A 24,072-nucleotide genomic window follows, 5' to 3' on the forward strand; every position below is an offset into this window, starting at 1 on the left:
TCCACAGCCACACACATTTAGCAGAGTGGAATACTTACTTTCTTCATAAAGGCAGAATCAGAGTTTTTGCTGGAAGCCCTAGTTAGTGTGCAAGTGGAAGTACAAGTGTGTAGTTGGAATAGCCATGTCTTTTATTTGTTCCTGTCTTCAGAGTATAATGTTTATTACATCAAAAGAAGCGAAGCAAATCGACCTTACCTATCATGCATCCCAAAATCCACATTTGCCTTAGTAGGTAGGTGTAGACCCCTCACCACAGAACATCTTTTTCCATCTCCTGAACTGCTAATCTTTTATAGAAGTTCCTTCTGGGGAATCTGGACACAGTCTCCATCCCTGCCTTGTTAGTGGAAAAAGGAGGAAAAAGTCAGGCTGGGATTAATCCCTAATTTACCTGTGATCAGGAGGTCTCTGCATACACTCAGGTAGCTTAAGACAATAATTCCATTAGCAATGTACACTTAGGCTATGCCTACACTAGAGGGTTTGGCAGCAGAACTTGTGAAGTGTCCAGATTCCCAAGGCATTTGCAGTGAACACATCACTTTTTTGACAGCTGTGCCCTGCTCCTCATGAGGAATAGCGCCTTTGTTGAGGGGAGGGGGGTCTTTTGATAGACCGGGCAGCCATGCCTGCTGTGCTTCTGGTTGGCTGTGTTCCCAGTAAAGTGGCCAGGCAGTCCACAGAGCGGATGGCTCTTACGAGCCACTTGGCAGTTTGGCTGCAATCTAGACATAGCCTTAGGGAATGCACAAAACTCTGTAGTTACTAGTGCCCTGGACAAGAATGGGGCTTGCTTCAAAACCTGACTGCATTTACTGTTGGTTGTGAAATGTGTCAATGGAAAGAAGCTACATTTCTCTACATGAAGTTGAATATTTATTTCAAGGAGGAAAGAAGCCATCAGAAGAGAGTTAAAGGTGTGAATGCTCAGAGCCATGTGTTTAGGAAACAATCCTGAATTTAGGACAGAGCTTTCTCATGCTGTCTGAGATGTGCTATTAAAATGTGCCTCTTACCACCAACTCATCTGAGGTAAAGTACAGGCCTTGATTTTTTTTTCTCCAGTCAGTTGAGCAACATTGTCACAGATGTCACTGAACAGTCTATCGCTTTCTCGCCAGCATGCTGTATTTTGAGCCCCTTGCTAACGTTATAGAACTTAGGATTCTGGTTCATGCATCATGAATCAATGCCTAGCTATTCTTTGCAACAGTAATTTCAGCTTCTTGACAAAGAGGGTATTTGTTTCCTTTTTTGCTCTAAGACCCACATGTTGTGATTGTGGGGCCTGTCAGCCTCCCACAAACCAAATAGAACCAAGGTAAAAGAACAAGCCAACACACTAAGCCACTACTTTAACAGACAAAATTGAAGAGACTGCACATGAAAAGCAGCTACATTTGTAGAGCTGAATTTTGTATGCTTGAGTCAGAAGTAGTATCTGTTTTTTTGTGGTAAAATGTGAAACAGGAGCTGTACCATGTACATTAGCCATAAATATTGTCAAAGTCTATTGCATCTCTTATATGCAAATCAATTGGTCTGTGATCCACAAAGTTTAGGCACACTGAAATGGAGAGAGAGCTGATTTTCATAGTTAACCCATATCTGCCTGTAGTAGGAAATTGAAAACCCTGAGCTACTCCTTCTGCCTACCTCTCCTACTTGCTCCTCTTTCCAGAACGCCTGGGTTCTCTCTCCAATTTGAAAGAAAAGACATTAAATAATTTACATTTTCTGTTTTTTTTTTAAGTTGGGGAAAGGGAGAATTAAGCTGTCTTCTTCTTTGAAGTGAGTTCTGACAACAGTGATGCTCACAAATTCAAGTAGTTTCTTCATTTGAAGCACCTCTGGACAGGACTCTCTTGTTATCTTCTTCTAATCTGTTTGATACTTGCATGGCTTTTGCTGCTGTCACTGTAATAACTGTGGGAGTGACTGTGAGCCACTACAAGCCTTAGGTTTTGCAAACTGTCCTGAGGGCAAATTTCTCAATAGCTTGAGGTTCGAAGGGTCTGCGCCAGAACTGGTTTTCTCTGGCATCCCTACCCCCAACCCACCCCACATGGCCCAATTTGTCTCTGAGCCCACTTTCACGCCAGGGATTCCTATGGCGTTAATGATTTTACATTAGCACGGTACAACAGGACACTCTTTCCCAGCTCAGCACGATCAAAAAGCTCACACAGACTGAATTCCACTTCCAGCTCACAATGAATAGGAGAAAAAATAACAAACTGTATTGTACCTACTTTTTTCTGCTACTCGTGGCATACTTAGCACACGCAAGAAGAGTGACCTATGCTAACACTATGCAGAGGTTACTCTTAAAATTATACTATTCCCAAAGGGAACATTCATTACAGCTTCAATGAGGGATTACGCATAGGTGTCAAGGGGCAAATAAGCCAAACATGTTTCTGGCATTACCCTTGTTTAACATTACAGTCTTTCCGAACTCTGGATACAGATTGGCTGCCAGAAATAGTTGTAAGAATCCCTTGCACATAAAGGAACACAGTCATCCTTTTTTGATTATTTTCCTGTTGACAATAAGACATGACAGAGAATGCATTTCTGTGGAATTCTCTGGTCTTGGGTGTTTGGAATCCCTGGACTCTTGACTTTGTGCCTCAAAGTCCACCTGAGGCATACTGCTAGAGCTGCAGTGCATGACAAGTCTTCTACTTAAAGAAACTACGCAAGCTTTGCTTCCCTCCAGTTTCCTTTGTGAATTTTCCCTTTAATGGTATGCTTTTCAAGATGGTATGTAAGAGGTCTGTGCACAAATCTTACAACACAATGCAATTTTGTGCCTGTGAACTGTCTTTGACACATTTCAAAAATGGTCTAATAGCAATAGTGACTTGTCCTGGCTCATGCTTGACAGGACTCCACTATATTCCTATTTGTACAGGAATAATGTTTCCTGATTCTTTCCTAGAGTTAGTCCATGTGACAGTTTTTCCTCCTGACTAGGCCTCTGCCAAATTCACAGCCAGGAAAAAACCTGTCACAGAGCATGAAATCTGCTCTTTTGTGTGCTTTTACTTTATAGTATTCAGATTTCCTGGGGGACACCAGCATTTCTCAGACCGGTGGTTCTGATCTGGAAGGTAGTTGTAGGAGTGCTGCCAGGTTATTTTAGAGGAGTTGGATTATTTCCACCCTTGCATCTCTGCTGCTGTCAGAGCTTGGTAGCTGGACAGTCGCAGCTGTTAGCCAGGTGCCCACCTCTAAAGGCGTAGATATAAAGTGCTAGCAGCAGCGCAGAAGTATGGATGACATGGTTTGGTATTGCTGCCCTGACTTCTGTGCTGCTGCCTGCAGAGCTGGATTTTCAGTCAGGAACTGCCTACCTCCAGCCACCCAGCTTTGAAGTGTTGCCACAGAAGTGTGGCTGGAGAGGCAGCTACCAGCTGAGGGCACATCTTTACCATGGAGGAGATCTATACTATTGCTGTCGATTATCTGGAGTTTGACTTAGCATGTCTGGTAGCTAAGTTGAATTCAAAGGATGCTCCTGTTGGCACGAGTACTCCTGTTCCTTACAAGGTGTAAGAGAAGTCAACGGGAGTGTGTGCTTCTGTCAACCTCCTGCAGTAGGGACAATGTAGAAGCTCAACTTAAGGTATGTTGCCTCCAGTTATGTAATTAATGTAGCTGGAGCTGTATATCTTAACTCAATCTCCCCCTTTAATGTAGGCCTGGACGTTGGGCTGAGCTCTGCAGGCAGAAGCACAGAGGTACGGCTGGCAATAACCGACTATGTTGTCCTTACTTTTGTGCTCCTGAGACCAGTGGCTCTGCCTTCAGCACTGGGCTGCCAGGCAGCAGCTGCCATTCTCAAACTGTCCAGCTCTGAAGGCAGTGGTCCTGCCTACAGCAGTGCAGAAGTAAGGGCAACAGCGTAATCCCCCATTGTAATCTTGTAAAGCTCATGGCCCCCCAGTGCTTTTTTGGGTCAGGACCCCTACAATTACAATACTGTCAAATTTCAGAAATCATTAAATGTAATTTTTAAAAAAAAACCCTTTTGACCATGAAATTGACCCAAATAGACCATGAATTTGATAGGGCCCTACTCCTGAGCATTCTTCTCTTTCAGGCTGAGCCCGCATGCTTTCTGGGGATGCTCAACACCCTCAGCTCTACCACCCACAGGAAAGGAGGTTGCTTTCCCCTTTGCATTCTCAGAAGCAGTGTGATGCAAAATCCCTGGGGAAAGGAAACAAAAAATGTAAAGTGGAATGGCCCCAAGATGAAAGAATCATTTTAAGAAAGCTGCACTTTTCCTGACAATCAAAGTTTGTCTACAAAACAAGGGCCCAGAGGCACACCGTGTTCTTTATACAAACCCATATGCACCCACCGGGGGATGACAGTCTTGCGGGGCCCCTGGGTAAGGTGCAGGGAGGCCTGCTCTGACCCCCCCTGGAAGGGGCTGGGGACAGGCAGCCCTCAGTGCCACCTGGACTGCAGCATATCCCCCTCTAGCCCTCTGAGCTACCTGGAGCATGACACATGATACTCCGGCAGTGTTTTAAAGGACCTGGGGGCACCAAGCCCTTTTGTATTGCTCGTCCCCAGGGAAATTGCCCCCTCCACTCCTAGGCAGGCCTGTATACAATGCTGCAGTAGTGGCTAGTCATTGGAACTGTGCCCCAAAGGGCCTACAAACAATTCCTTCATGCAGACAGCACATAGGGCTATGAAGTGGACCTACACCAGCCCTTTTGCAATAGAGAGCAGAACAATAACACCAGGCTATATCTAGACTCCAGGCTTCTGTTGACTGAAGTTTTGTTGACAGCCCGCATCCAGACTGCACATCTGTTGGAAGAGATCTGCCAGCCAGGAGCCTTCTGTTGACATCCCTGTATACATTTTCCACGAGGAAGAAGGGATGTCACAACAGAGGGCATTTCTTCCAACATTTGGCCCTGTGTAGATGGGGCCAAATGTCAGAAAAAACCTCTCCTGAAAGAGCTGTTGGTAAAAGATTATGCAAACTGCCAAACGCATTTGCATACCTTTTGCCAACAGTTCTTGGCAATCTAGACACAGCCACAGAGTGCTACCACGATTCTTGGCTGCTCCAGTTTGAGGAGCAGCCTTTGGGAGGCTGCCATAAATCAGTACTGCCCCTGGTGGGAGCCAGAGCTGAGTGCTCAGAGTACAAAGGTAGCTTAAAGCCTATGTTGTCCTGCTTCCACGTGAGCAGCACAATGCCTCCTGGAGGTACAATTTCAACCCCAATGTTTTGCTCAACAAAGCAAACTTTTTAAGCTAATTGCACTACTGAAAATAAAACTTGCATTTGTAACTAGCTCCAGATTGTGTTCATGTCCATAATAAAGAATGATTTTTTTTATAAGAGGAAAGAATTATGGTAATTAGGGAAAAACACAGTTTGCTGTTTCTCTATCTATGAAACAAGCTATTTTCTGTCTATCCAGTACTGATGATATCCTTGTTCTAATCCAGAGGGAGGCAGCCAGCCACACCTGGCATTTCCATTTTTTCTTAGGCCTGGGCTACTCCTAGATTTTGTGTTTGTGTGACTTTGACAGAATTGTCAGTGTTTCCTGCCCCAACTGTGTAATAAAGCTCAACTTATGTTTATACATAATGCATCATGGTGTATGTGTGAGAGCAAATAACATGGTAGCTGAAAAAATTAGCAACTCCTTCTCATTAGTTATGATGCAAATTACCCACCCACCACTAGTGAACATGAATTGGTAAGTGAAAAGGTTAAAACACAACACAGGTACAGGTCCTGTGGCAATTACAAATGTTATTGAAATAAAAGCCAGAAACAGGAAACCAAAAACCGGGTCCCTAAGGCAGGCATCTGTCTTAAATGATATCATTTGTCAAGTTTCCAGCATCGTGTGGTTGTGAACAGAAAAATAAGTTCTGTGTTACACTAAGGACATTACATACTCATTAATTGGAATGTTCCTGAAGTACACAACACAGGATTTTTGTTTCATAAAAAGCATCTATTTGCCACTTTGCAGCACATAAAAAATTTTGGACATACTAATTGCCATTCAAAGATGTTCTACTCAGTTTTGGAGAGGGTGTTCTCCCCTCCTCCCTTCTGTACACCACAGACTAAGAATTTTAAACAGACTGTGTTATTGCTAAACTGTTTTAGATGCTTTATATATCCTCTGAGATGTGGACTTCTGTGATGATGAAAATTGAAAACACTAATGCTGCTATAAGAAAAATGATCTATATGGACAACTATTTATTATTTTTACACATGGGAGTGAGTGGGGGAGGAGAAGGAAGAAAAATATAGGAACAAAATTACTCCTCTTCAGCTGTTCCCGCCTCCAAAGAATAACCATAATTGTAATTAATTAGTATAATCCCTCTATTTGCCACACACTAGTAGTAGGTTAGAGTTAATATACCAGCTCTCCTTTCTCTCACTGCCCTGCCAATGACCTTAAGCCTGTTGTAGAAGGAAGACCAGTCTCCTTAGACTTGAGAAATAATTTATCCACTATGATTGTTCAGTCTAGGCCCCCTCTCTAAAACTGAGACTGACAACTGTGTTGAATTATGGATGGTACATTTGTAGTTTGTACAATGGTTTGCAAAGGAAGGTGCTGAGACCATCAAACTCATTGCATTTAACATTGCAGGCTGGGTTTGAACAATGATCTCCAGAAAGGCAGAGCCCTTGCTGAGGCATGACCTTCCATTTTCAAATAATTTTTCAAATATTTCATTTCAGAGATTGTAAGATAGTCTTCTGTTTGTTCTAAACACTGCATAGTTTTTTTTCCCCATTATAGGGGACTATTTTTAGTTTGATTTTATTTTACTTGGGATTCCTCCCCCCACCACACACACTCTTCAGGATTTAACATATCTCCTGAAAACATAATAAATTTCTATTCTTTAGCTTAAGGGATCCATCAGTTAAAACGTTAGTCTTTCATCTTTATTACCCGCCCATTAAAATGAAAGAAACCGGGACTCACTTCAGTTTAGAAGAAGCAATTTAGTTGGTAATGTCCTTACTACGCACATCTTTACAAAGAGAGAAAGTGCATTATTGCTTATATTTCACACATCTATCTGCATAAGAAGCAACTAAACCTTTCAGACACATACTATGTTAAATTTAATAATATTCTTTGATTAGATTATTTTATTACAACATTTTTCCATTACCAGTCATTTCCCATACACATTTACATTCATAAAATCTCCAGGTTTTTGTATGTGCATGTGTTAACATAAAGCAACGATTTTCTGTTTTGCCACAGCTGTTAGATCTGAAAGCAACATATTAATAACTAACCACCACATTGGACTGGATTTTCTTGTACATTGCAGCAGTAACCCTTTGCTATAATGAGGACACAAAGAGCCTCACATCAGACTGCTCCTCTTCTTCATAACTCAAAAGTGTCACAGTGGCAATAGCCTCTAGTGCTATTTGTCTTTAGTGCAGTTGTGACACTTCGGCATGATCCATAATTTGGCAGCTATTTACCGTGACATTTCCCTTCAGTGCAGCCATAACATTCAGTGAAGCCATTATTTGGTTCCATTTACCATATAAATTGTATTGTTGTGCATGCATGCTAGAAGCTACATTAGGTACCTGAAAATGAGTAAATCTTGTAAAATAGATACTAACGGCCATTCAGCAGTGGAATTTCTTTACTCCTCAGACTGAATGAGGGAAAAAAAATAATGTTTGCAAATGCTGTTTCAAACTTTTCCATGAGCAACTGTAATTATTTGTAGGTATGTGATGTGACCGCTATTACAAGCCACTTTAACCACCCCCTCACAAACAAAACAAAAACAAAAACAAAACCCCAAAACAATGAACACTATAACCTGGTAGTAATGTAACTTAATTCAAAAAGATACTAAGAGATTTCAGCATGGCAAATAAGTATGGAGCATCTCTGTAAAATGTACTGAAGGGTGCAGACCTGTACATACAGGAAGGGGGGCGCGCGCGCGTGCGTGCATGTGTGTGTAAAAAAGAATCAGAATTAAAAGCAGCATATAGCCAGCTCTTTATTACATTCTTTGTTGTTTTCCATGGACATGTGTGTATGTATGTAGGAAGGGAGAACTCTGTCATTATCCTCAACAAGCAACATTAGATTCTGTCGTAGCAAATGTATTTAGAAAGGTAAAATTAGGATGTAGCACCAGCAACTACAGTGTGATCAGTTGCTATTATTAATATTATTATTTAAATCCCTGCTCTCTGCATATAGTGTACTTAGTACTTCCCAGGCACATCTATTATTATTTTTAATCATTTAAGTCCCCACTGTGCACACAGCTTTTAATACACCTTTTTGCAAGCATATTAAGTGTATTGTTATTAATCCCTTGCTGTGAGTCTACAGTATTTCTTTTCCTTGTACGTTCAATGTCCTATCATTATGTAAACCCTCACTGTGCACATGCCATATATATATTCTCGTGTCCATCTAATACGGCAGCATTATTTATATACACCACAGCTTGCTTATCCAAAATGAATCTTATGCATACTCAAGTCAGTTTACAACACGTACGTTGGAAATAAAAAAGGAAAAAAAGTTGTCTATGTTCTCACATACCTGAGACTTATCCCCAGCATCAGTAGAGAAAAGATAATCTGTATGCCTCAAATACCTGCGTTTCCCGCCCCCCCCCCCCCCCCGCCCCAGATAAAACTGCTCTTTTCAGTAATCTAAAGCAAGCAGTAATAACTTATCTTTAGAAAAAACTGAAAAAAAGATCCCTGGCTATCTTGGATTCATTCATGGAAGAACAATCATACGTATCTTAAGACATCTCCTTAACACACTGAGGAAGTTTGATAAAAATGGCAAACCAATTGCTAGAAGGCAAAAGTCTTTAGCATCAGTAAGCAGGGAATTCAAATTGCACATACAAAGAAGCTGAAGTTCAGTAATAATGTTACACAATGTACTGAAGTCCTGAAGAGCAGCCCAAACACTACAATTAGAACCAACACAAGCAATAGTCCATTTGAATAAAATATAGAAATAGGCCCAAAGGAGATCCAGTTCCCTTTTCTTATTTGTAGCAGTGACAGAGCTTGAGGCAGTTACGTTACTAAATATTATTTACAAAAGTAGTAAAGGTATAGGAAATACTGGACATCACACAGTTACAGAGCAGTAGTCACGTTAGTCTGTAGCTTCACAAAACAAAAGAGCAGTCATGCAGCACTTCACAGACTAAAAATAATTTATTAGGTGATGAGCTTTTGTGGGGCAGACCCACTTCTTCAGATCTGGAAATAGTGCCGGAAGCTTTTATTTTGTTAGTCTCTGAAGTGCTACATGACCGCTTTTTTGTTTTGTAGATATCACACGTGCATGAAGTATACTATTTTTTGTACCAAATTTTAGGCCAAAACGTTCAGACTGAAATGACTAAAAACAGGCACATAAAGCATTTGAACTTTAGATGACCAGAACCTCTGAAAAATCAGGGTACCTAATTAGATGACTACCTATAGATTTTGTTGCACAACTAATTACCCAGTTTGAAAGTATTGTTCTTCATGACCACGGTACAGACTGTGAACAAGTTTGGTTCACTGTCTGGACTTTGAATCAGTTAGTACACATCTGAATGGTTTTCTCAGACACTTCTATTGCCCACAGATATGAATATTTTAACTTTTTAAAATATTAGAGAGGACCATACATGCTGGAGGTAAAAAAGGTCACCCTAATAATCTTTGACTGATCTCAGAAGAATTTGAGTGCCCTTGCTATTGTCTGGCATCAAGCAGGATATCCTAATTATAAGGCACTTACTGGTTACAAAAATATGCTAATAAAACCAAAGAAACCCACAACACAATGGCAACTAGCTAGCAGCAAGCCACATGGATTGAGGAACCCTAAAATGTCCCTGACACATAATCTGCACTTATCTGAACATAAGAAAAAGCAAATAATTGTAACTTGCAAGGACAGCCACCACTCTACTTTCTCCTTAAAACTCCTGAACAGGTGAACTGATACCAACATTGAAACAAAAAGCAGTCAAGTAGCACTTTAAAGACTAGCAAAATAGTTTATTAGGTGAGCTTTCGTGGGACAGACCCACTTCTTCAGACCATAGCCAGACCAGAACAGACTCAATATTTAAGACACAGAGAACCAAAAACAGTAAGCAAGGAGGACAAATCAGAAAAAGATAATCAAGGTGAGCAAATCAGAGAGTGGAGGGGTGGGGGGGAAGGTCAAGAATTAGATTGAGCCAAGTATGCGGACGAGCCCCAATAGTGACTGAGAAAGTTCCCATCACGATTTAAACCATGTGTTAATGTGCCGAATTTGAATATAAAATTCAGCTCGTCCACTTCTCTTTCCAAAACGGTGCGATAATTCCTCTTCAGTAACGCACATACCTTTAGGTCAAAAAGCTATCTCTGGTCAAAAGGTATGTGCGTTACTGAAGAGGAATTATCGCACCGTTTTGGAAAGAGAAGTGGACGAGCTGAATTTTATATTCAAATTCGGCACATTAACACATGGTTTAAATCGTGATGGGAACTTTCTCAGTCACTATTGGGGCTCGTCCGCATACTTGGCTCAATCTAATTCTTGACCTTCCCCCCCACCCCTCCACTCTCTGATTTGCTCACCTTGATTATCTTTTTCTGATTTGTCCTCCTTGCTTACTGTTTTTGGTTCTCTGTGTCTTAAATATTGAGTCTGTTCTGGTCTGGCTATGGTCTGAAGAAGTGGGTCTGTCCCACGAAAGCTCACCTAATAAACTATTTTGCTAGTCTTTAAAGTGCTACTTGACTGCTTTTTGTTTTGATAGTGTATAGACTAGCACGGCTTACTCTCTGTTACTATTCAACATTGCAACGTGGCAGAAAAGGAATGATTCTTTGCTGGGCACCTATCTGTTAGCCAATAAAAACAGAGCTAAACTACCAAATTACAGTGGCAAAGGAATACAAAATCATGAATTGAAAAGTGATTTAACTGTGCTATGAATTCTACCTATACCACTTTAAATGAAGCTTTCACAACACACACAAATCCCATATGCACAACCATCCTGATTATTCCCCAAGATACAAAATTAACCCTGGACCTTTCCTAATTAATGTGGGAATGGTTTGTGATTGAAGAGGGCTGTAAGTTTATCATCAGATGCCTGATGCTGTAAGTTGACAATGTTCTGAAAGTTCATTGAGATGTTATGACTTCAATGGGTACAGCAGACTCAGGCCCTAGAAGTGTAACCACTGTAATGAAAATAAATGTACAGTAGCTACAGCTGAAATGCTTCTACTCTTTTGGAAAATGTTACCATGTCTAGGTTGTTTTCGCATTTTATGTACAGCTCCATAACACCTCTTCAGCCAGGAATAACTTTCCAAGCAGAACAAACATTTTAACTGAACTCACTGTGTAAACTATTCCCTAGTTATGTTTTTATTTGTACTTGATATGTGTATTGGGCATAGAGCATTTATACAAGTGAACTTGCTCTAAAGGCCTAAACAGTAGCAACAGTAAATAATACTAACTTGGCTATGAGAAGGTGTGCCACACATTCATTTCTGTTTCAAGTACATTACAATATATTGCACCTGTATGGAAGAATTAAGCTACAAGAAGTATATCTGTATGAAAAAAATAAACACAGAGATAGCTTTCTGCACTTTATTAAGTGGTTGGTACAAGTAAAGGACCCCAATACATGGAAACACAATTCAAAACTAAATCCCAGTTAGCCCATCTTATGGGTTAATATGAGGGAATGAAAGGTAAACACTACAGAAGATAAACACCAAGGCAAAAGTATTAGGTGACTATTCCAAATGGTAAACAAAGATTTGAATGAAAATTCCAGGGTTATGTATAGTTGCCAACTCTGCGATTAAAAAGAAAAAGTGTGTGTTTCCTCCCCCATCTTTCTTCCTTATTAGAACTAATGGCTATATTTTATGTACTGCATGTGAAATCTGATCAGCATGCACAATATAGCCAAAATATCGTTACTGAGTTTGTAACTCAAAAAAGTAAAAAGATCATTTTAAACTTTGGTTTCCTGGAAATATTAAGGGTTAAAGCAGCAACAAAATGTTATTTTTTATTTAAATGAAAGAGATTTTTAAAGTCACGGGATCAAAATTTCTGAAATTACACCTAAGAAATGTTTCCAAACAGGACTTTAAAATTTGACCAAAGAAACTGATAGAATAAATGATGATGCAGAAGCTCACCTATCTATTATTAGCCTGAGCACCTTTGTCTGTAAAAGTTAGAGAATCAAACACAGGCTTGCTAAATCTTGCCAGAGGCACTGGTTAAATTCAAGCTTTTATTAAAAAAATCAAAAACTTTTTCTTAACAACTTAATACAGTTTTAATATACTGTCCTTTACCATGATGTGTGGTTTTTTTTTTTAAATAAATGGTTCCTAGTAGTTCTGAGGCACAAAGTACTTATTTTCTCTCAGTTTTGATTTATATCATTATTCTGTTTTTACAACTTACTGTTGACAGAGTTAGGTAATTCTACTACAGTTTTTCCAGTGTTTTTTCCCATGTACATATAATCTACAGCACGGAATACAGACTCCAAGCCAGTGAATTTGCCCTCTGGAGACATGTCTCCAAGGTCCACCTCACAAACCAGTTCTCCATTTTCACACATTGTGAGCAAGTGCTCCATAGCCATTTGGTATTCAGAAAGATAATGGTTCAGGAAGAAACCCCGGATGCTGGCAGATTTTTTCAGCAGTTTTGCTACCAACATCTCTCCTTTTACAGGCTGAAGGCCAGTAGGATTTTGATAGCCAGAGATAAACCCAATAACTATCAGACGCCCTTTGGTAGCCAAGGAGTTGACAGCCAAGTCAAACATCTTTCCACCAACAGATTCATACACTACATCCACACCTTCTGGATAGTCCCTTTTAAGAATAGCACCAACATTTTCAGTTTTATAGTTGATGGGATGGTCACAGCCAATGGATTTCAGAAAACCAGCTTTTTCATCACTGGAGCAAGTTCCAATTACGTGGCACTTTGCCTTCTTTGAAAGCTGCACAGCAAACTGGCCTGTTCCTCCAGATGCTGCCGTCACTAAAACCCTCTTGCCTTCAGACAGTTCTCCAAGCTCCTTCAAACTGATGTATGCTGTAGTGCCACTGATCATTAGAGTAAGAAACTCGGGTTTCACTGAGGGTAGAAGAACTGCATGTTTGGCAGGCACAACTGTATATTCAGCAAAAGAACCAGGTGCCATATATGCCACAGCTTGGCCTACTGCATATCTGGCACTAGCACTCAGGCCTAAGGCTACTACATCACCAATACCTTCAAAGCCTGCATCAAATGGGGGTTTAACAGATGTGTCATACCGACCAGCTGAGTAGTTTATATCAGATGCATTAATGCCGACATATCTAGAAGAAAACAAAAATTTGTTAACATGCTTTCTTTGTTGAGTGCTTTGTGCCATGCAAAAAAAAAAAAATCCACCTACATTTATAGGGTAATATGCAACAATTCATATTCAAATATACCAGTAATTAGAAAAAAATATTCACATCAAATCATTTAAAAATGTCTGGATACATAATGTAGCAGTGATTTTTCTCAGACTTTTGTACCTTATGTTTCTAACACTGTAGAAATTTTAGGCATGTATTTTAAAAATAAAATATTTTCCACATGGTCATTTTAAAAAAGCAAACTAAAATAATATTGTGTAAGACTAGAAAATTAAATTAATTGACCACTCTGCAAAAGATATAAAAACTGTGGAAAAAAAATATATTGATTCTGGCAACAAATTTACATTTCTGATTATAATAATACTGTTAATGACTAATGACAATATTAAGTATAAATGTCATCTATGAGGTCATTGATTAGAACATATTACTGAAGGCAAGTTTTTTTCTTTTAAAATGATAGTGTGACATAGAAAATATGCATTTTCATACAGCTAATTTCAGCATTATTAAAATAATCTGCTTTACAAACCACCTGCCACACATTAAAACAGCCTTATATAGAACGACCAAAATTGCAATAGAGTGTCCAATGTTCAGCAGTCTACTGACTTCTAATAGGTGAAAAAAATGGCATTCAAAAATATAATCACACGTACAAAGTTGATTAGCAGTAGAAGATAACATTTTGGTCTCATGATCTAGTTTAACGGTACAGGAGATATTTTACTAACAATATTTTTCCATACTAATGTAGTTTGTAACAAAAATACCTTGCTACACAAGAAGAAAGAGTAGGGGGTTTCTAATTAGAAAATTTCAAGAAGCTTGCACATGCAGCAGAAGACATGCAGATTTTTACTACATGTGAAAGTGAAAACCTAAAGATTAGAGTGGAGTGTCACATGAAAAGCTGCAGAAGTATGTAAACAGCATAATTTTAATAGTCACAATTAGCAATATTTTCAAATTGTGCATGGAAGAGATTTTAAAGGGCTTACACACAGTACACAAAGAAAGGAGAAACTGAAAAAATGTGCTTTATTTGGATTTTTTTGTTTTTAGTTCTTTACACTATGGAGAATCTCAGATATTCACTAACATAAAGTGCGTATATATACACACACACACACACACACACACACAGAGGCATTGAGAAGAATGTGAGTTTTGTCACTTGTTTCTGCATTTAATGCAGTGTTAAACTGTAACAAAGAGTGTCTGTGTTCTATTTAGAGATCCCCCTCAAAAAACACCTACCTTACTCCTTTAATTTACATAATTCCCCATGTCTCATCCTAAATAAACCCAGTCAAACAGCAACTTCCAGAACAAAATTTGTCTCCTCAGAAAAATGATCAGAAAGCCGATGCGCAATTGGAGCTACACCTCTGCATTAGATTTAAACCTCCAACTTTTAGCAGTAAGGTCTAAAAGCAGAGTGATAGCTAACACCCCGTCTTTCCTTTCCTTATCTCTACAACAGTAACTTTCAACCCATGGAGTTACACAGCTGCTGCACCCATGGCCAAATTGCCTCCGAGTTAGCTTCTTTGCCTCTCATGCTCAGAATCTCCCTCCTGGTGTAGAAAGCCTATTCATGCTCCTTTGATTTTTGCTCTGTTTGAAACGGTATCCCCTGTATGCACTTTAGAGGGCAGGAATTAAAACCAACCTTGCTCCCCCATCCTTTCCAGTTCCCCCTTCCTAACACTTAGCATCCTTCTTGAAATGGAAAGAGAGAGACAAAGCAAGGCAGGTAAACAACCGTCTAAAGCTGGAAACTTTCTGTGTGAAGGGAGAGGGGAATGGAAGTGCTGCAGTTAGCCAGATGTCTTGTAAGCAAGTGTCCTTAACATGCTGCTTTTTACCAGGAGAAAATGCAAATCATCTCCAGCTCTTCCCGTCCTCGGCTCCACCAGCAGCTGAACCGTGTCTGTGAGAGAGGGGGAAGATGCAATGGCAGATCTCGGGGAAAGAAACGGCGCAGAAGTTGGTGCTTGCCTGGCACCTCCCCACCTTTTATGGTCACCGGAATAGGGGGAAAGTGCCAGTGCTGGCACCAATAGGAGTCTCATGTCCCAGCGGGACTTTAGGGCTCGGTCAGAGAGTTGGAGCATCACTCTGAAGCCATTCCATGCTTGCACTCCCTCCCTCGGGTCCCTATCCTCCAGCCCGGCACCTTCACCTCCTCCAGCCCTTGGCCACTTGAAGCTACCCTCCCAGGCAAGGCTGTAGGTGCTGATGCGGGTGTCTCAACGGAGGGTCTGCAGCTCTTTGGTGGCTGCCGAGTGCTAGGCGCTTTTGAGACACGCACAGGTCAGTTTGTGGGGGGACCACTGAAAGCCCGTCCTCCTCTTCGCGATCGCTGCTTCTTCCACTTCCAACGAGGCTGGGGGCCCCAGCAAAAGAGAGAGTATTAGGCGGAAACAGAGAAATAACGTGTAGTTTTTTTTCATGTAGTGTGTGTGAGTAGCTTGCTGGTATTATTTGTTCCTACCATCCCAGCCCCCTCCCCAGTCTTCCACGCGGGCTCTGCCATGTGAAATGATTCTCTCCGGACTAGGGGGAATCATCATTATTAATCAATACCGTCTCCAAGCTTGCTAACAGTGTCTACCCCCCCGCCCCCCGCAAACAATTTATAACTCCCATTCGTGTTCGCGCCTTCAGCTTTTTCTCAGGGTGATTCTCCCTACATTTTCCCACATGCAAATAGCTAGGTCCCCGAAGCACACCGTCTGGATTCAAACATCTCCTTTAAAGCCAGCCTGGTTCACCCCGCCTTTCCAAGGGCCGAGACGGGGGCTGTGCCCCCGGACGCTTTCAGACCCTTTCATTTGCAAGGCACAAATCAATTCCAGACCCACTTCCAAACTTGCGAGGGCGCGAGCGGATGGGGGTGCCGCGCGCGGCCGTAACAAAGCGCACTTGGCGTTTGCAGGATGCCTTCACGAGTCTCCCCCGGTGAGCTGCCCGGTTTGGTTCCCAAATGTAAAGTCTCTGCCATTTGACTAAGGAGGGTCCGGGGAGGGCGCCGTCCTGCGCGATTTTCAACAGCTGAAGCGCCCAGAGAGGGAACCAGAGATCGGGGCTGCCTTTCCCCCTAATAACTGCGCACACGCCGAGTCCCCCGCTGTATTTACACTGAAGGGTGCTGACCCCGGGTCTTGTTTGTTATAAGCCCAAGGCGAGCCCGAGGAGGGAGGCAACCGCTACCTCTCGCACCAAAACAAACCGGACGAGACCGAAATTCGCCCCCAAGAGTCTTCGACGCGGAGCCCAAACAAAGTCACCAAACTAGGAGCGCAGAAGGGAAACAAATTTTCATCCCAGACACTCAGCCGAAATGATCCCCCCTACCACCCCCGCTGCGATCCGCTAACCCACGCTTCCAAAATCTCCCCCCTTCCTCCTCTCCCACCCCACAACGCCCCCTTTCCCATTAACTTTCGCCTCCGTAGAAAATCGTTAACAATATCTGGGAAACGAAATAAGCGGTCACTCCTTTTATAAAAGGCTGGGGAAAAAAAAAATCACACGACTTTGGGGGCAAACCGGAGGGTTTTCCCCCCCTCCCTTTGGGTCGTTCTTCTGCCATAAGACAGAGGCACCTTCCCCCTCTTGGAAAGAGAAGAAATGCACCAAAAAGCCCGTAAATGGCTACGTTAAGGATTCTAGTCCGTCTCCCTCCCGCCTCCTCGAAAAAGCAAGTTTATTGTTTTAAATCGATTTCTAGTTTAAAAGTCGAGGCTATGATGGATTTTTTTTCTGCTGAGAACCAAGGGGATGCTTTGGGGTTATTTTTCCAACTAAGGGGGGAAGTGGGGAACGGGAGGAATTCCACTGAACAGAAGCATCTTATTTGAAAAAAAAAAAAATCAATAAACACAAGGCCCCCAAAACAGTTTCCCGCCGTACCCCCCTAAATCTAAAAACAGATTTGAATGTGGCCAGCGAGGGCTGTTTGGCACAAAAAGCTCAAAGCAATTAATACTGTTCCTGGGCGTGACTGGGGACTGAAATGAACAAATTCAAGCTCAAGTTATTTATTGTTTTGTTTTTTCCCCCCCAAGACCCTGTTGGCTTCTTAAACGTGGATTTAAGAATAAATAAAGCCAGGGACACATTTTCTCCTTTCGGGATGGGGAACAGCTTCTCCGGGGGAGTTAGTACAAAAGGGGGTGGGAAAAGAGGCTTGCTTCTTGCTGCAGCTCTCAGAAGGTCCACGCAGAGTCGGTCCGCTGCATTATTTTTGTCCTAATGGAATCTCAGGCGATGTGAGATTGCTCAGCAAATAATAATAATGAGAAAACGCCGCTCAGCCCCAAACACTACAAAATATATTAACTCCAAACCTCAAATGGATCACTTCCCCTCTCCCGCCGCTTTGTATAAGCTGCGGTGGGGTAAAATACAGTAACTGCCTGGCTGCGGTTCTGGACCAGCTCTGGGGCAGCTGAGAGCTTCACCCCTCCAGCCTGGGGCATGCACGTCTCTCCAGCACCCAGGGACCCCACCCAGGCGCCAGGGGGGAGAAGGGGAGGCAGAGTTACACTGAGCATAAAATAAATGACAGGAATAAATTTTAAAGATTCACAGCAAAAGAGGGAGCCATAGAATGTGTGTGGGGAGGGGGTTAGAGATGTAACAATCTCATCCTATCCAACCAGGCAGCACTAAGTCCCGCTACATTTTTCTGTAGCTGTTTGCAGCATGAGGCCAGCGGGTCTCTTCCAGGAAAAGGAATTTAACTCCAGCCTGATGCCATTATTGTTTCAGGGCCACTCCTCATTAGCTGGAGCAAGTCAGTGCTTTAGACCTCTCGCGCGCCCCAAAATCCCATAGGTTGATGGCAGCAGCGAGTTAAAAGTTGTGCATGAGGTTGTCTCAGTGGTGGAAGTCCCATGGATGTAGTGCCTATTTACATGTGATGACCTCCCACCCCACCCACACACCAGAGATTAAATACACATAAGGTACACAAGCACTTCTATTAACAAGCTTCCAGTTTTGATCTCAGGACTGTTGGTGCCTTTCCTTATGCACTGTCTTTAAACAATCAGCTGTATGCAGGGAGGGATTTCTGGTAGACAAGTCTTTTAAATACAGGTTGACCCTTTCCCCTCTTGACAGAAACAACTATACAGTCTTTCACAAGGTTTCCAGCAGGGAACGATACCGTCTAGGCGGGAACCGGTGAAACTAAATAGGCTATACAGTCATTTGGGGAAAGGTTCACTTTGTCCTCAGAGTCATCATTTTATTGGGAGCTGAACCAAGAAGCTTGGAGGGCCAGTACTTGCTAGCGCACAATTTACTGCACATTATGTGAAGCAAAATGTCACAGCTTTACTCCCAGTGTGACCCCGAGTCGTTGTAGAAACAGCAAACAATTTCGGGATCGTACTTCACACGGGAGACTAACCGTGGTACTAAACTTCCTAAAAGGTTGGACAGGCTTATGCAGTTTGTTGAGAGCTTGCGGCCCAGGGAGCATCTTTCTCCCGCCCTGGTTCTACTGTTTGCACTTTATCGAGGAGAGGAGGCCGGAAGCGGTGGAAGGGTGACAGGGAAAGGAGTGTAGCACTCCCAGACTGCGGGGTCCTCTTGCCTTCCTGTTGATTCATGCTCACTAAAGGTTAGTGACGTGGAGGACTACGGAGGGCGTGGGGGGGGGGTAGACGCAGACACATAGAGAAACGTACCCTCGGTTGTGCACATAAACAACACCATTGGTGCAAGCTCTGTATACACGTTAAGACACCCGGAGCATAGCTATAAATAACAGACACAGAGGCACATAGATTGTCACAGACATTTACATGGCGAGGACAGGGAGGGAGACAGACACACACTGGTGACTGAAGGTAAATGTCACACACACACTCTCGAAAGGAACTTAGAGATCATTTCCTGGCTTTTCAGCCTCTCCTGAGCACTTGCTTCACATGCAGCCTTCTGTTTCATATCATGCTGCCCTTTCCCACCCTTCAGATGGATACCACAACAGTGATTTGGGAGGCTGCGTCCTCCCTCCGTGGTAGGAGAATAAATACTGCTTGATCAGCTGAATATCCAAGAAGAGAGAAACCAGAACACCCCCAAGGATGCAAAAGTTCCCAGCCACCCACCCCAATGCAGGGGAGGAAAGGTTTGTAGCATCAGACCTTCCCCACAAACAGCAACAAAATCAAAAAGAACAGGCGCCAGATGGCAACAACCTGGCAGGAGGACAGAACAAGAGAAGGCCACAGGAGGGGAGAAGTCAGGGGGAGCTTGGGCAGGAAAAGGGCTCAGACTCCAGAGCTAGCTAGGAAGGCACGTGAAGAGAAGAGCTGGGGGGTGAGCTGGGGGCGGGGGGGGGGGGGGCTGGAAAGGAGAAGGGGACTCACCTGTTTCGAACAAGAAGATCTCCATCTCCCGGGAGTGGCACAGGCGCGTCCTGCCGCAGGGCAACAGCCTCTCGGAAGTTGGAGCTCAGTTTAGTCACCACCAGCTTCTTCATGGAGCTGGGAATAGACGAGCCCTGGAAATCCAGAAAGTGACGGGAGTACGACATGTCCAGGATGGGCCGGGGCCGAGCACCATCAAAGCAGGACCAGAAGGGACCCTTCAGAGGACACAGCTGCTGCTGCCGCCGCCACCTCCACAACCGAGATCCCCAGCACCTCAGCCAAGCGTTGCTTTGGGTATGAAAACTCATTCCCAGCCTCAGACCTCTTTTCCCACCCTCGGGGGGGAGGGTGGTGGTGGTGTCCAGCTAAGAGGGTTCTTCGCACAGCTTGCAACACCCACCGCCACCAAACTCACAAGAGGAGCCACTCTCTGAACGGAGATATTTGTGTATGTAAATAACGTCTAATATAGCAAGCTGCAGGCTGTCTGCGTCCTCCCAGCCCAGCCCCTCTACAACACGGAAACACCAGAGAAGCAGCAGCACCAGCAGGCTGATCCCCCTTGGAGATGATCTTCAATTACCATCACTAACATGAAACAGGAACAAAGTTCACCCTTCCTAACACAGTCCCGCCTGCAAAGCTGCTGCCGCAGCAAAAACTGGGGGGTGCGCGCTTGTGTGTGATCTGCACCAACACAGAAACCCTGGCAGGCATGCCACTGTCCTAATCCAACCCGACCTGATCACCGCTACCCGGGATTTCTTACGTTGAGTACAAGACAGGCTGGCAGGATTTTCCGTTCAGACTTATGATTTTAGTGTGCAGGCTGCATGTTCGCAAGGGCGTTAAAAAGAGCTCGAGAGCAAACCGAGCCGCCTCCTGCCCACCCCCACGCGCCCAGGTTATAAAAACCGGAGCGGCTCCCTTTTAAACAGGGGAAAGGAAAGAGGACCGTATTATCAGATCAATAAGGTTAGAGTCGGAAAGAGAAGTTGCAGCTAATCGCCTAATGTTGTTATTAGGAGCAGCTGGGGAGCATCGAGCGGCTGACACAGGCGCCGCCCCTTCCGTGCGAAACGTTCACTTCCTCGCAAGGTGGTACAAATCAACCCAGAGCCGCTAGCAACCACTAGTGGATACAGCGCTTCGATTCGGAGGAGAACGGGGGAGGGGGCACAAAAAACACGGCGATCTGTGAAAGGATCGGAAAGCATCGTGCGGATTTGTGTGTGCGCTTTGTTTATAAGGGGAAAATACTGCTGCTGTTCTTCGGGTCCGGAGTCACACGCACGTGAAATGCACTTTACAGCTCATGGATTGTAAAGCCCGCTATGACCCGGGTGCAGTTGAAAGGAAACAGTGGGTTCCGCCCCCCAGCCCCTATTTAGCTTTGACATTAAAAAAATGGGCCTAAAATATTTTTCTGCTTCGCTCCTCATCCTTAGGAGAGGATTTTTAAAATCAACTTCTGCCATGCAGAGTTACTTTTGGAAGAGCATTTATAGGAAATCAAGTGGGAGGTCAAAGCATTAAGGCAAAAGGTTTGATAGAACTGCCGGGCTGTACTTGGTGATGGTGGAAGTTAATTTAATAGAGCTGGTGCAATGGTGTAGGAAGAATTCATGTATATCGCACCAGGAATTAATTCAATTTCAGTATGCACAGCTAATTTCTTACTTGCATTGTATTACTAATTAAAATGACAATAAAATCACTCTTTTGCCCCAAAGAGAGCAAATGTATAGCTTTCAGGGGTTTCCTTTAGGAATCAGTGCGTAGTTTTAATTCTCTTTCTTGCCTTATAAAGGGGGGAAGGGAACCACTTTCTGCTCCTAGAGTTAGCAATATATAAATCCCGAGACATAAACTATGCAAAAATCTATTAGCAGCACTTCATATGCTGCACTTCTTGCTCTGCAATCTGTTGGTGTTAAGGGAGACTTGCAATCTTGCAGAAATCACCCTAAATTTAAGGAGGATGAAAAACGTTGTGTGTGTATCTGTGTCAAGGCAAGGGAGCATCTCTTGCTTTTTAAGCTTGCCAGAACTAGACATCTGCTTAAGTTAAATCAGCCCATGCGTCTTGCAGAGTACTTTAGGAAGTGGATTATAATAACAAAACCGTCAATGTGTGCCTCACTTGAGAAATCTTTCATGCGAGGCTGTATTAAGACTTCGTTTTTGTCATATTGTTTAGCTCTGGAAAAAATGAAAACAAAGCAATTAAAAAGATTGACAGGTATGGGTTTGTGCGAGACCTATTTGTAATTGTCAGGGTGACGTTGGCAAGAGGAGGAGGAGTAAAACACTGAAGCAGGAAAAGCAAGCTCGATGTGTCTGTCTATCAGTTGAGACTGTCTGAAAGCTCTGGGATCTGAATGTGTTACATTTCAGTGAAAAGAGAAGAGAGGGAGAGTGGCTCTCTTCCTCTCCTAGGAGTTTAAAGGGGGGGAAACAGTTTACGTTAAGCTATCTCTCCCAGTGAATCTCTTTTCTTTTTCTCCCCCTTTGCGCACACTCTCCGGGGTTTTTTTTTCTCTTGGTTTTGGCTTTTTTATTTTTCTGTGGCAGATCAAGATCCACCAAAAATCCATGATAAAATTGTGTTTGTATTATATTTAGTATCAGAAGAAGCTGCGATCTGTGGAGGAAAAAAAGGGGGGAGCGAGGCAGAAAAGTAGTCCTCTCCGGTGCTGACACTGTTTGATCTGTGACTGGAAGGTGGAGGAGAGACTGATATTTCCCATCCGGTGCATATGTATGTATGGGGACTTCACTCCTTTTTATTATTTGCTTTCTTGCTCTAAGTCAGACTAAGTATTGGGAGACGAAGGAGAGACTGGATCGACCTTGTTTTTCGCACAAAGAAAAAACTATTACCAGCGCAATAAAAACCCCCAGAGAAACCCAACAACAACAACAACAACACACAAATCCACGAGCTTGAAACAAGCCAGCGAGCGAGAAAGTTGCGCTTTGAGACTCTTTGATCTTGGAGAAAGGAGGGGGGTGGGGAGTGACTGAATTTACCGTCTCATCGCTGCAGCTTGCTCAGTTCGCCACCGAGAAGAAGAAGTGATTAAGGGAGGAGAGGGGGGAGAAAAAGAAAGGGGGGGGGGAAGACGGAAAGCAAGAGAATGGATTTGGGCTGAAGATTGAACTGATCCAATCTATTCATTTCCCACATCTCGCCACTTGCATCTTCCCTGCTGCTGCGAGGACTGAAGAGCTTTGTCTTTTAAGGAACTTAAAAGAGGGGGAGAGAGAGCGCCGGCGAGGAAAATTAACCTCGTCAATGAACACATTTCCCGAGCAAGTTTTTGGAGTGGCGGCGGAAATTGGCAGCCCTGTCTCCAGGCTGTGGTTTGCCTCATCCCACCCCCCTCCCTCCATACCCCGCTCGCAGCGCAGGGAGCTGACCCGGGGAGGGGGGACCCGAACCAGCCAAGAAGAGAATCCAGCCAAACTTTTTTTTTCTCTCCTCCCTCCCATTCCCCCTTCTCTCCTTTTAAGCGGCATCAGAAGTTGAATCCGTTTTCTCTCTCCTTCCCCCTCCCCCCCCCCTTAATTTGTGTGTGTGTGTTGTGTTTGTTTCTGCATGAGAAGAGTGGGCTTGGAAGAGGAGTCCTGTGCGGAAAGTCTCCAGCGGCTGCAGCGGAGGAGGAGGGCGGCGGCGGAGGAGGCAGCACCAGCATGCCGAGGAGAAAGCAGCAAGCACCCCGGCGCTCTGCAGGTAACCCCCCCCCCCACCTCCTCCCCAACCACAGCCCTTCGCACTTGCACTCGCTCGCATGGCAGCGGCACGGGGGAGCCGCCAGGGCAAAGCAGGGGAGGGGTTAACCCAGCAAGAAATAGCCACCGCCAGGCGGGGGAGCGGGAGGGGGGAGATTCGCGATCGCTGTCGATTTTGTGACCATCTCTGATTTTTAACTCCCCCCCCCCCCCGGGGTTTATTAGGGAGGGAAGGGAGAAGGTGAAAGCCCTTGTTTCGGCGGGGAAAAGAGGGAGGCTGTAGTTTGTTTCTTTGTAGGCAAAGAGCTGGGGCGATCGGCGCAGTTTCTGAGCTGTGTCACTCAGATCCTGTTGCCCCCACGTTGAGAACGAGAAACTTTCATTTCGTGGCAGTTCTGTAGCTCTCTGCGTGGTGTGTGTATGTGT

General features: G+C 43.6%; 2 protein-coding genes across 4 annotated transcripts in view; one reads left to right on the top strand and one right to left on the bottom strand.

Annotated features, from left to right (window-relative positions):
- Window positions 1-11,668: 11,668 nt before the first annotated feature.
- PTGR3 (prostaglandin reductase 3) lies at window positions 11,669-21,310 on the bottom strand. Of its 3 annotated transcripts, none has more exons than XM_074985871.1 (3): window positions 20,681-21,310; window positions 19,909-20,042; window positions 11,669-13,462 (listed from the first exon to the last, which is right to left on the bottom strand). In XM_074985871.1, exons 2-3 carry the CDS (start codon window positions 20,019-20,021, stop codon window positions 12,538-12,540), a joined length of 1,038 nt encoding a protein of 345 aa, XP_074841972.1. In that variant the 5' UTR covers window positions 20,022-20,042; window positions 20,681-21,310; the 3' UTR covers window positions 11,669-12,537. The 3 variants fall into 3 exon arrangements, with proteins under 3 accessions (XP_074841972.1, XP_074841971.1, XP_074841970.1); XM_074985870.1 differs by having other exon boundaries at window positions 19,909-20,341; XM_074985869.1 differs by having other exon boundaries at window positions 19,909-21,310.
- Window positions 21,311-23,067: 1,757 nt separating this feature from the next.
- Window positions 23,068-24,072, top strand: part of TSHZ1 (teashirt zinc finger homeobox 1) — a 59,305-nt gene continuing 58,300 nt past the window's right edge. Inside the window, exon 1 of the mRNA XM_074985872.1 lies at window positions 23,068-23,647. Within this exon, the coding sequence (XP_074841973.1) occupies window positions 23,608-23,647 (40 nt within the window). The 5' untranslated portion in view covers window positions 23,068-23,607. The remainder of the gene's footprint in view (window positions 23,648-24,072) is intronic.

The sequence above is a fragment of the Carettochelys insculpta genome, chromosome 2 (assembly GCF_033958435.1).
Source record: "Carettochelys insculpta isolate YL-2023 chromosome 2, ASM3395843v1, whole genome shotgun sequence".
In the NCBI taxonomy this organism is placed as follows: Eukaryota; Metazoa; Chordata; order Testudines; family Carettochelyidae; genus Carettochelys; species Carettochelys insculpta.

Bases quoted from the DNA above. Each gene is read 5' to 3' on its own strand.
- PTGR3 (XM_074985870.1), bottom strand. From the start codon at position 20,219: ATGAGTTTTCATACCCAAAGCAACGCTTGGCTGAGGTGCTGGGGATCT. The intron at 13,463-19,908 runs GTGAGTCCCCTT...GTTTTCTTCTAG, and splicing joins GATCTTCTTGTTCGAAACAG to ATATGTCGGCATTAATGCAT.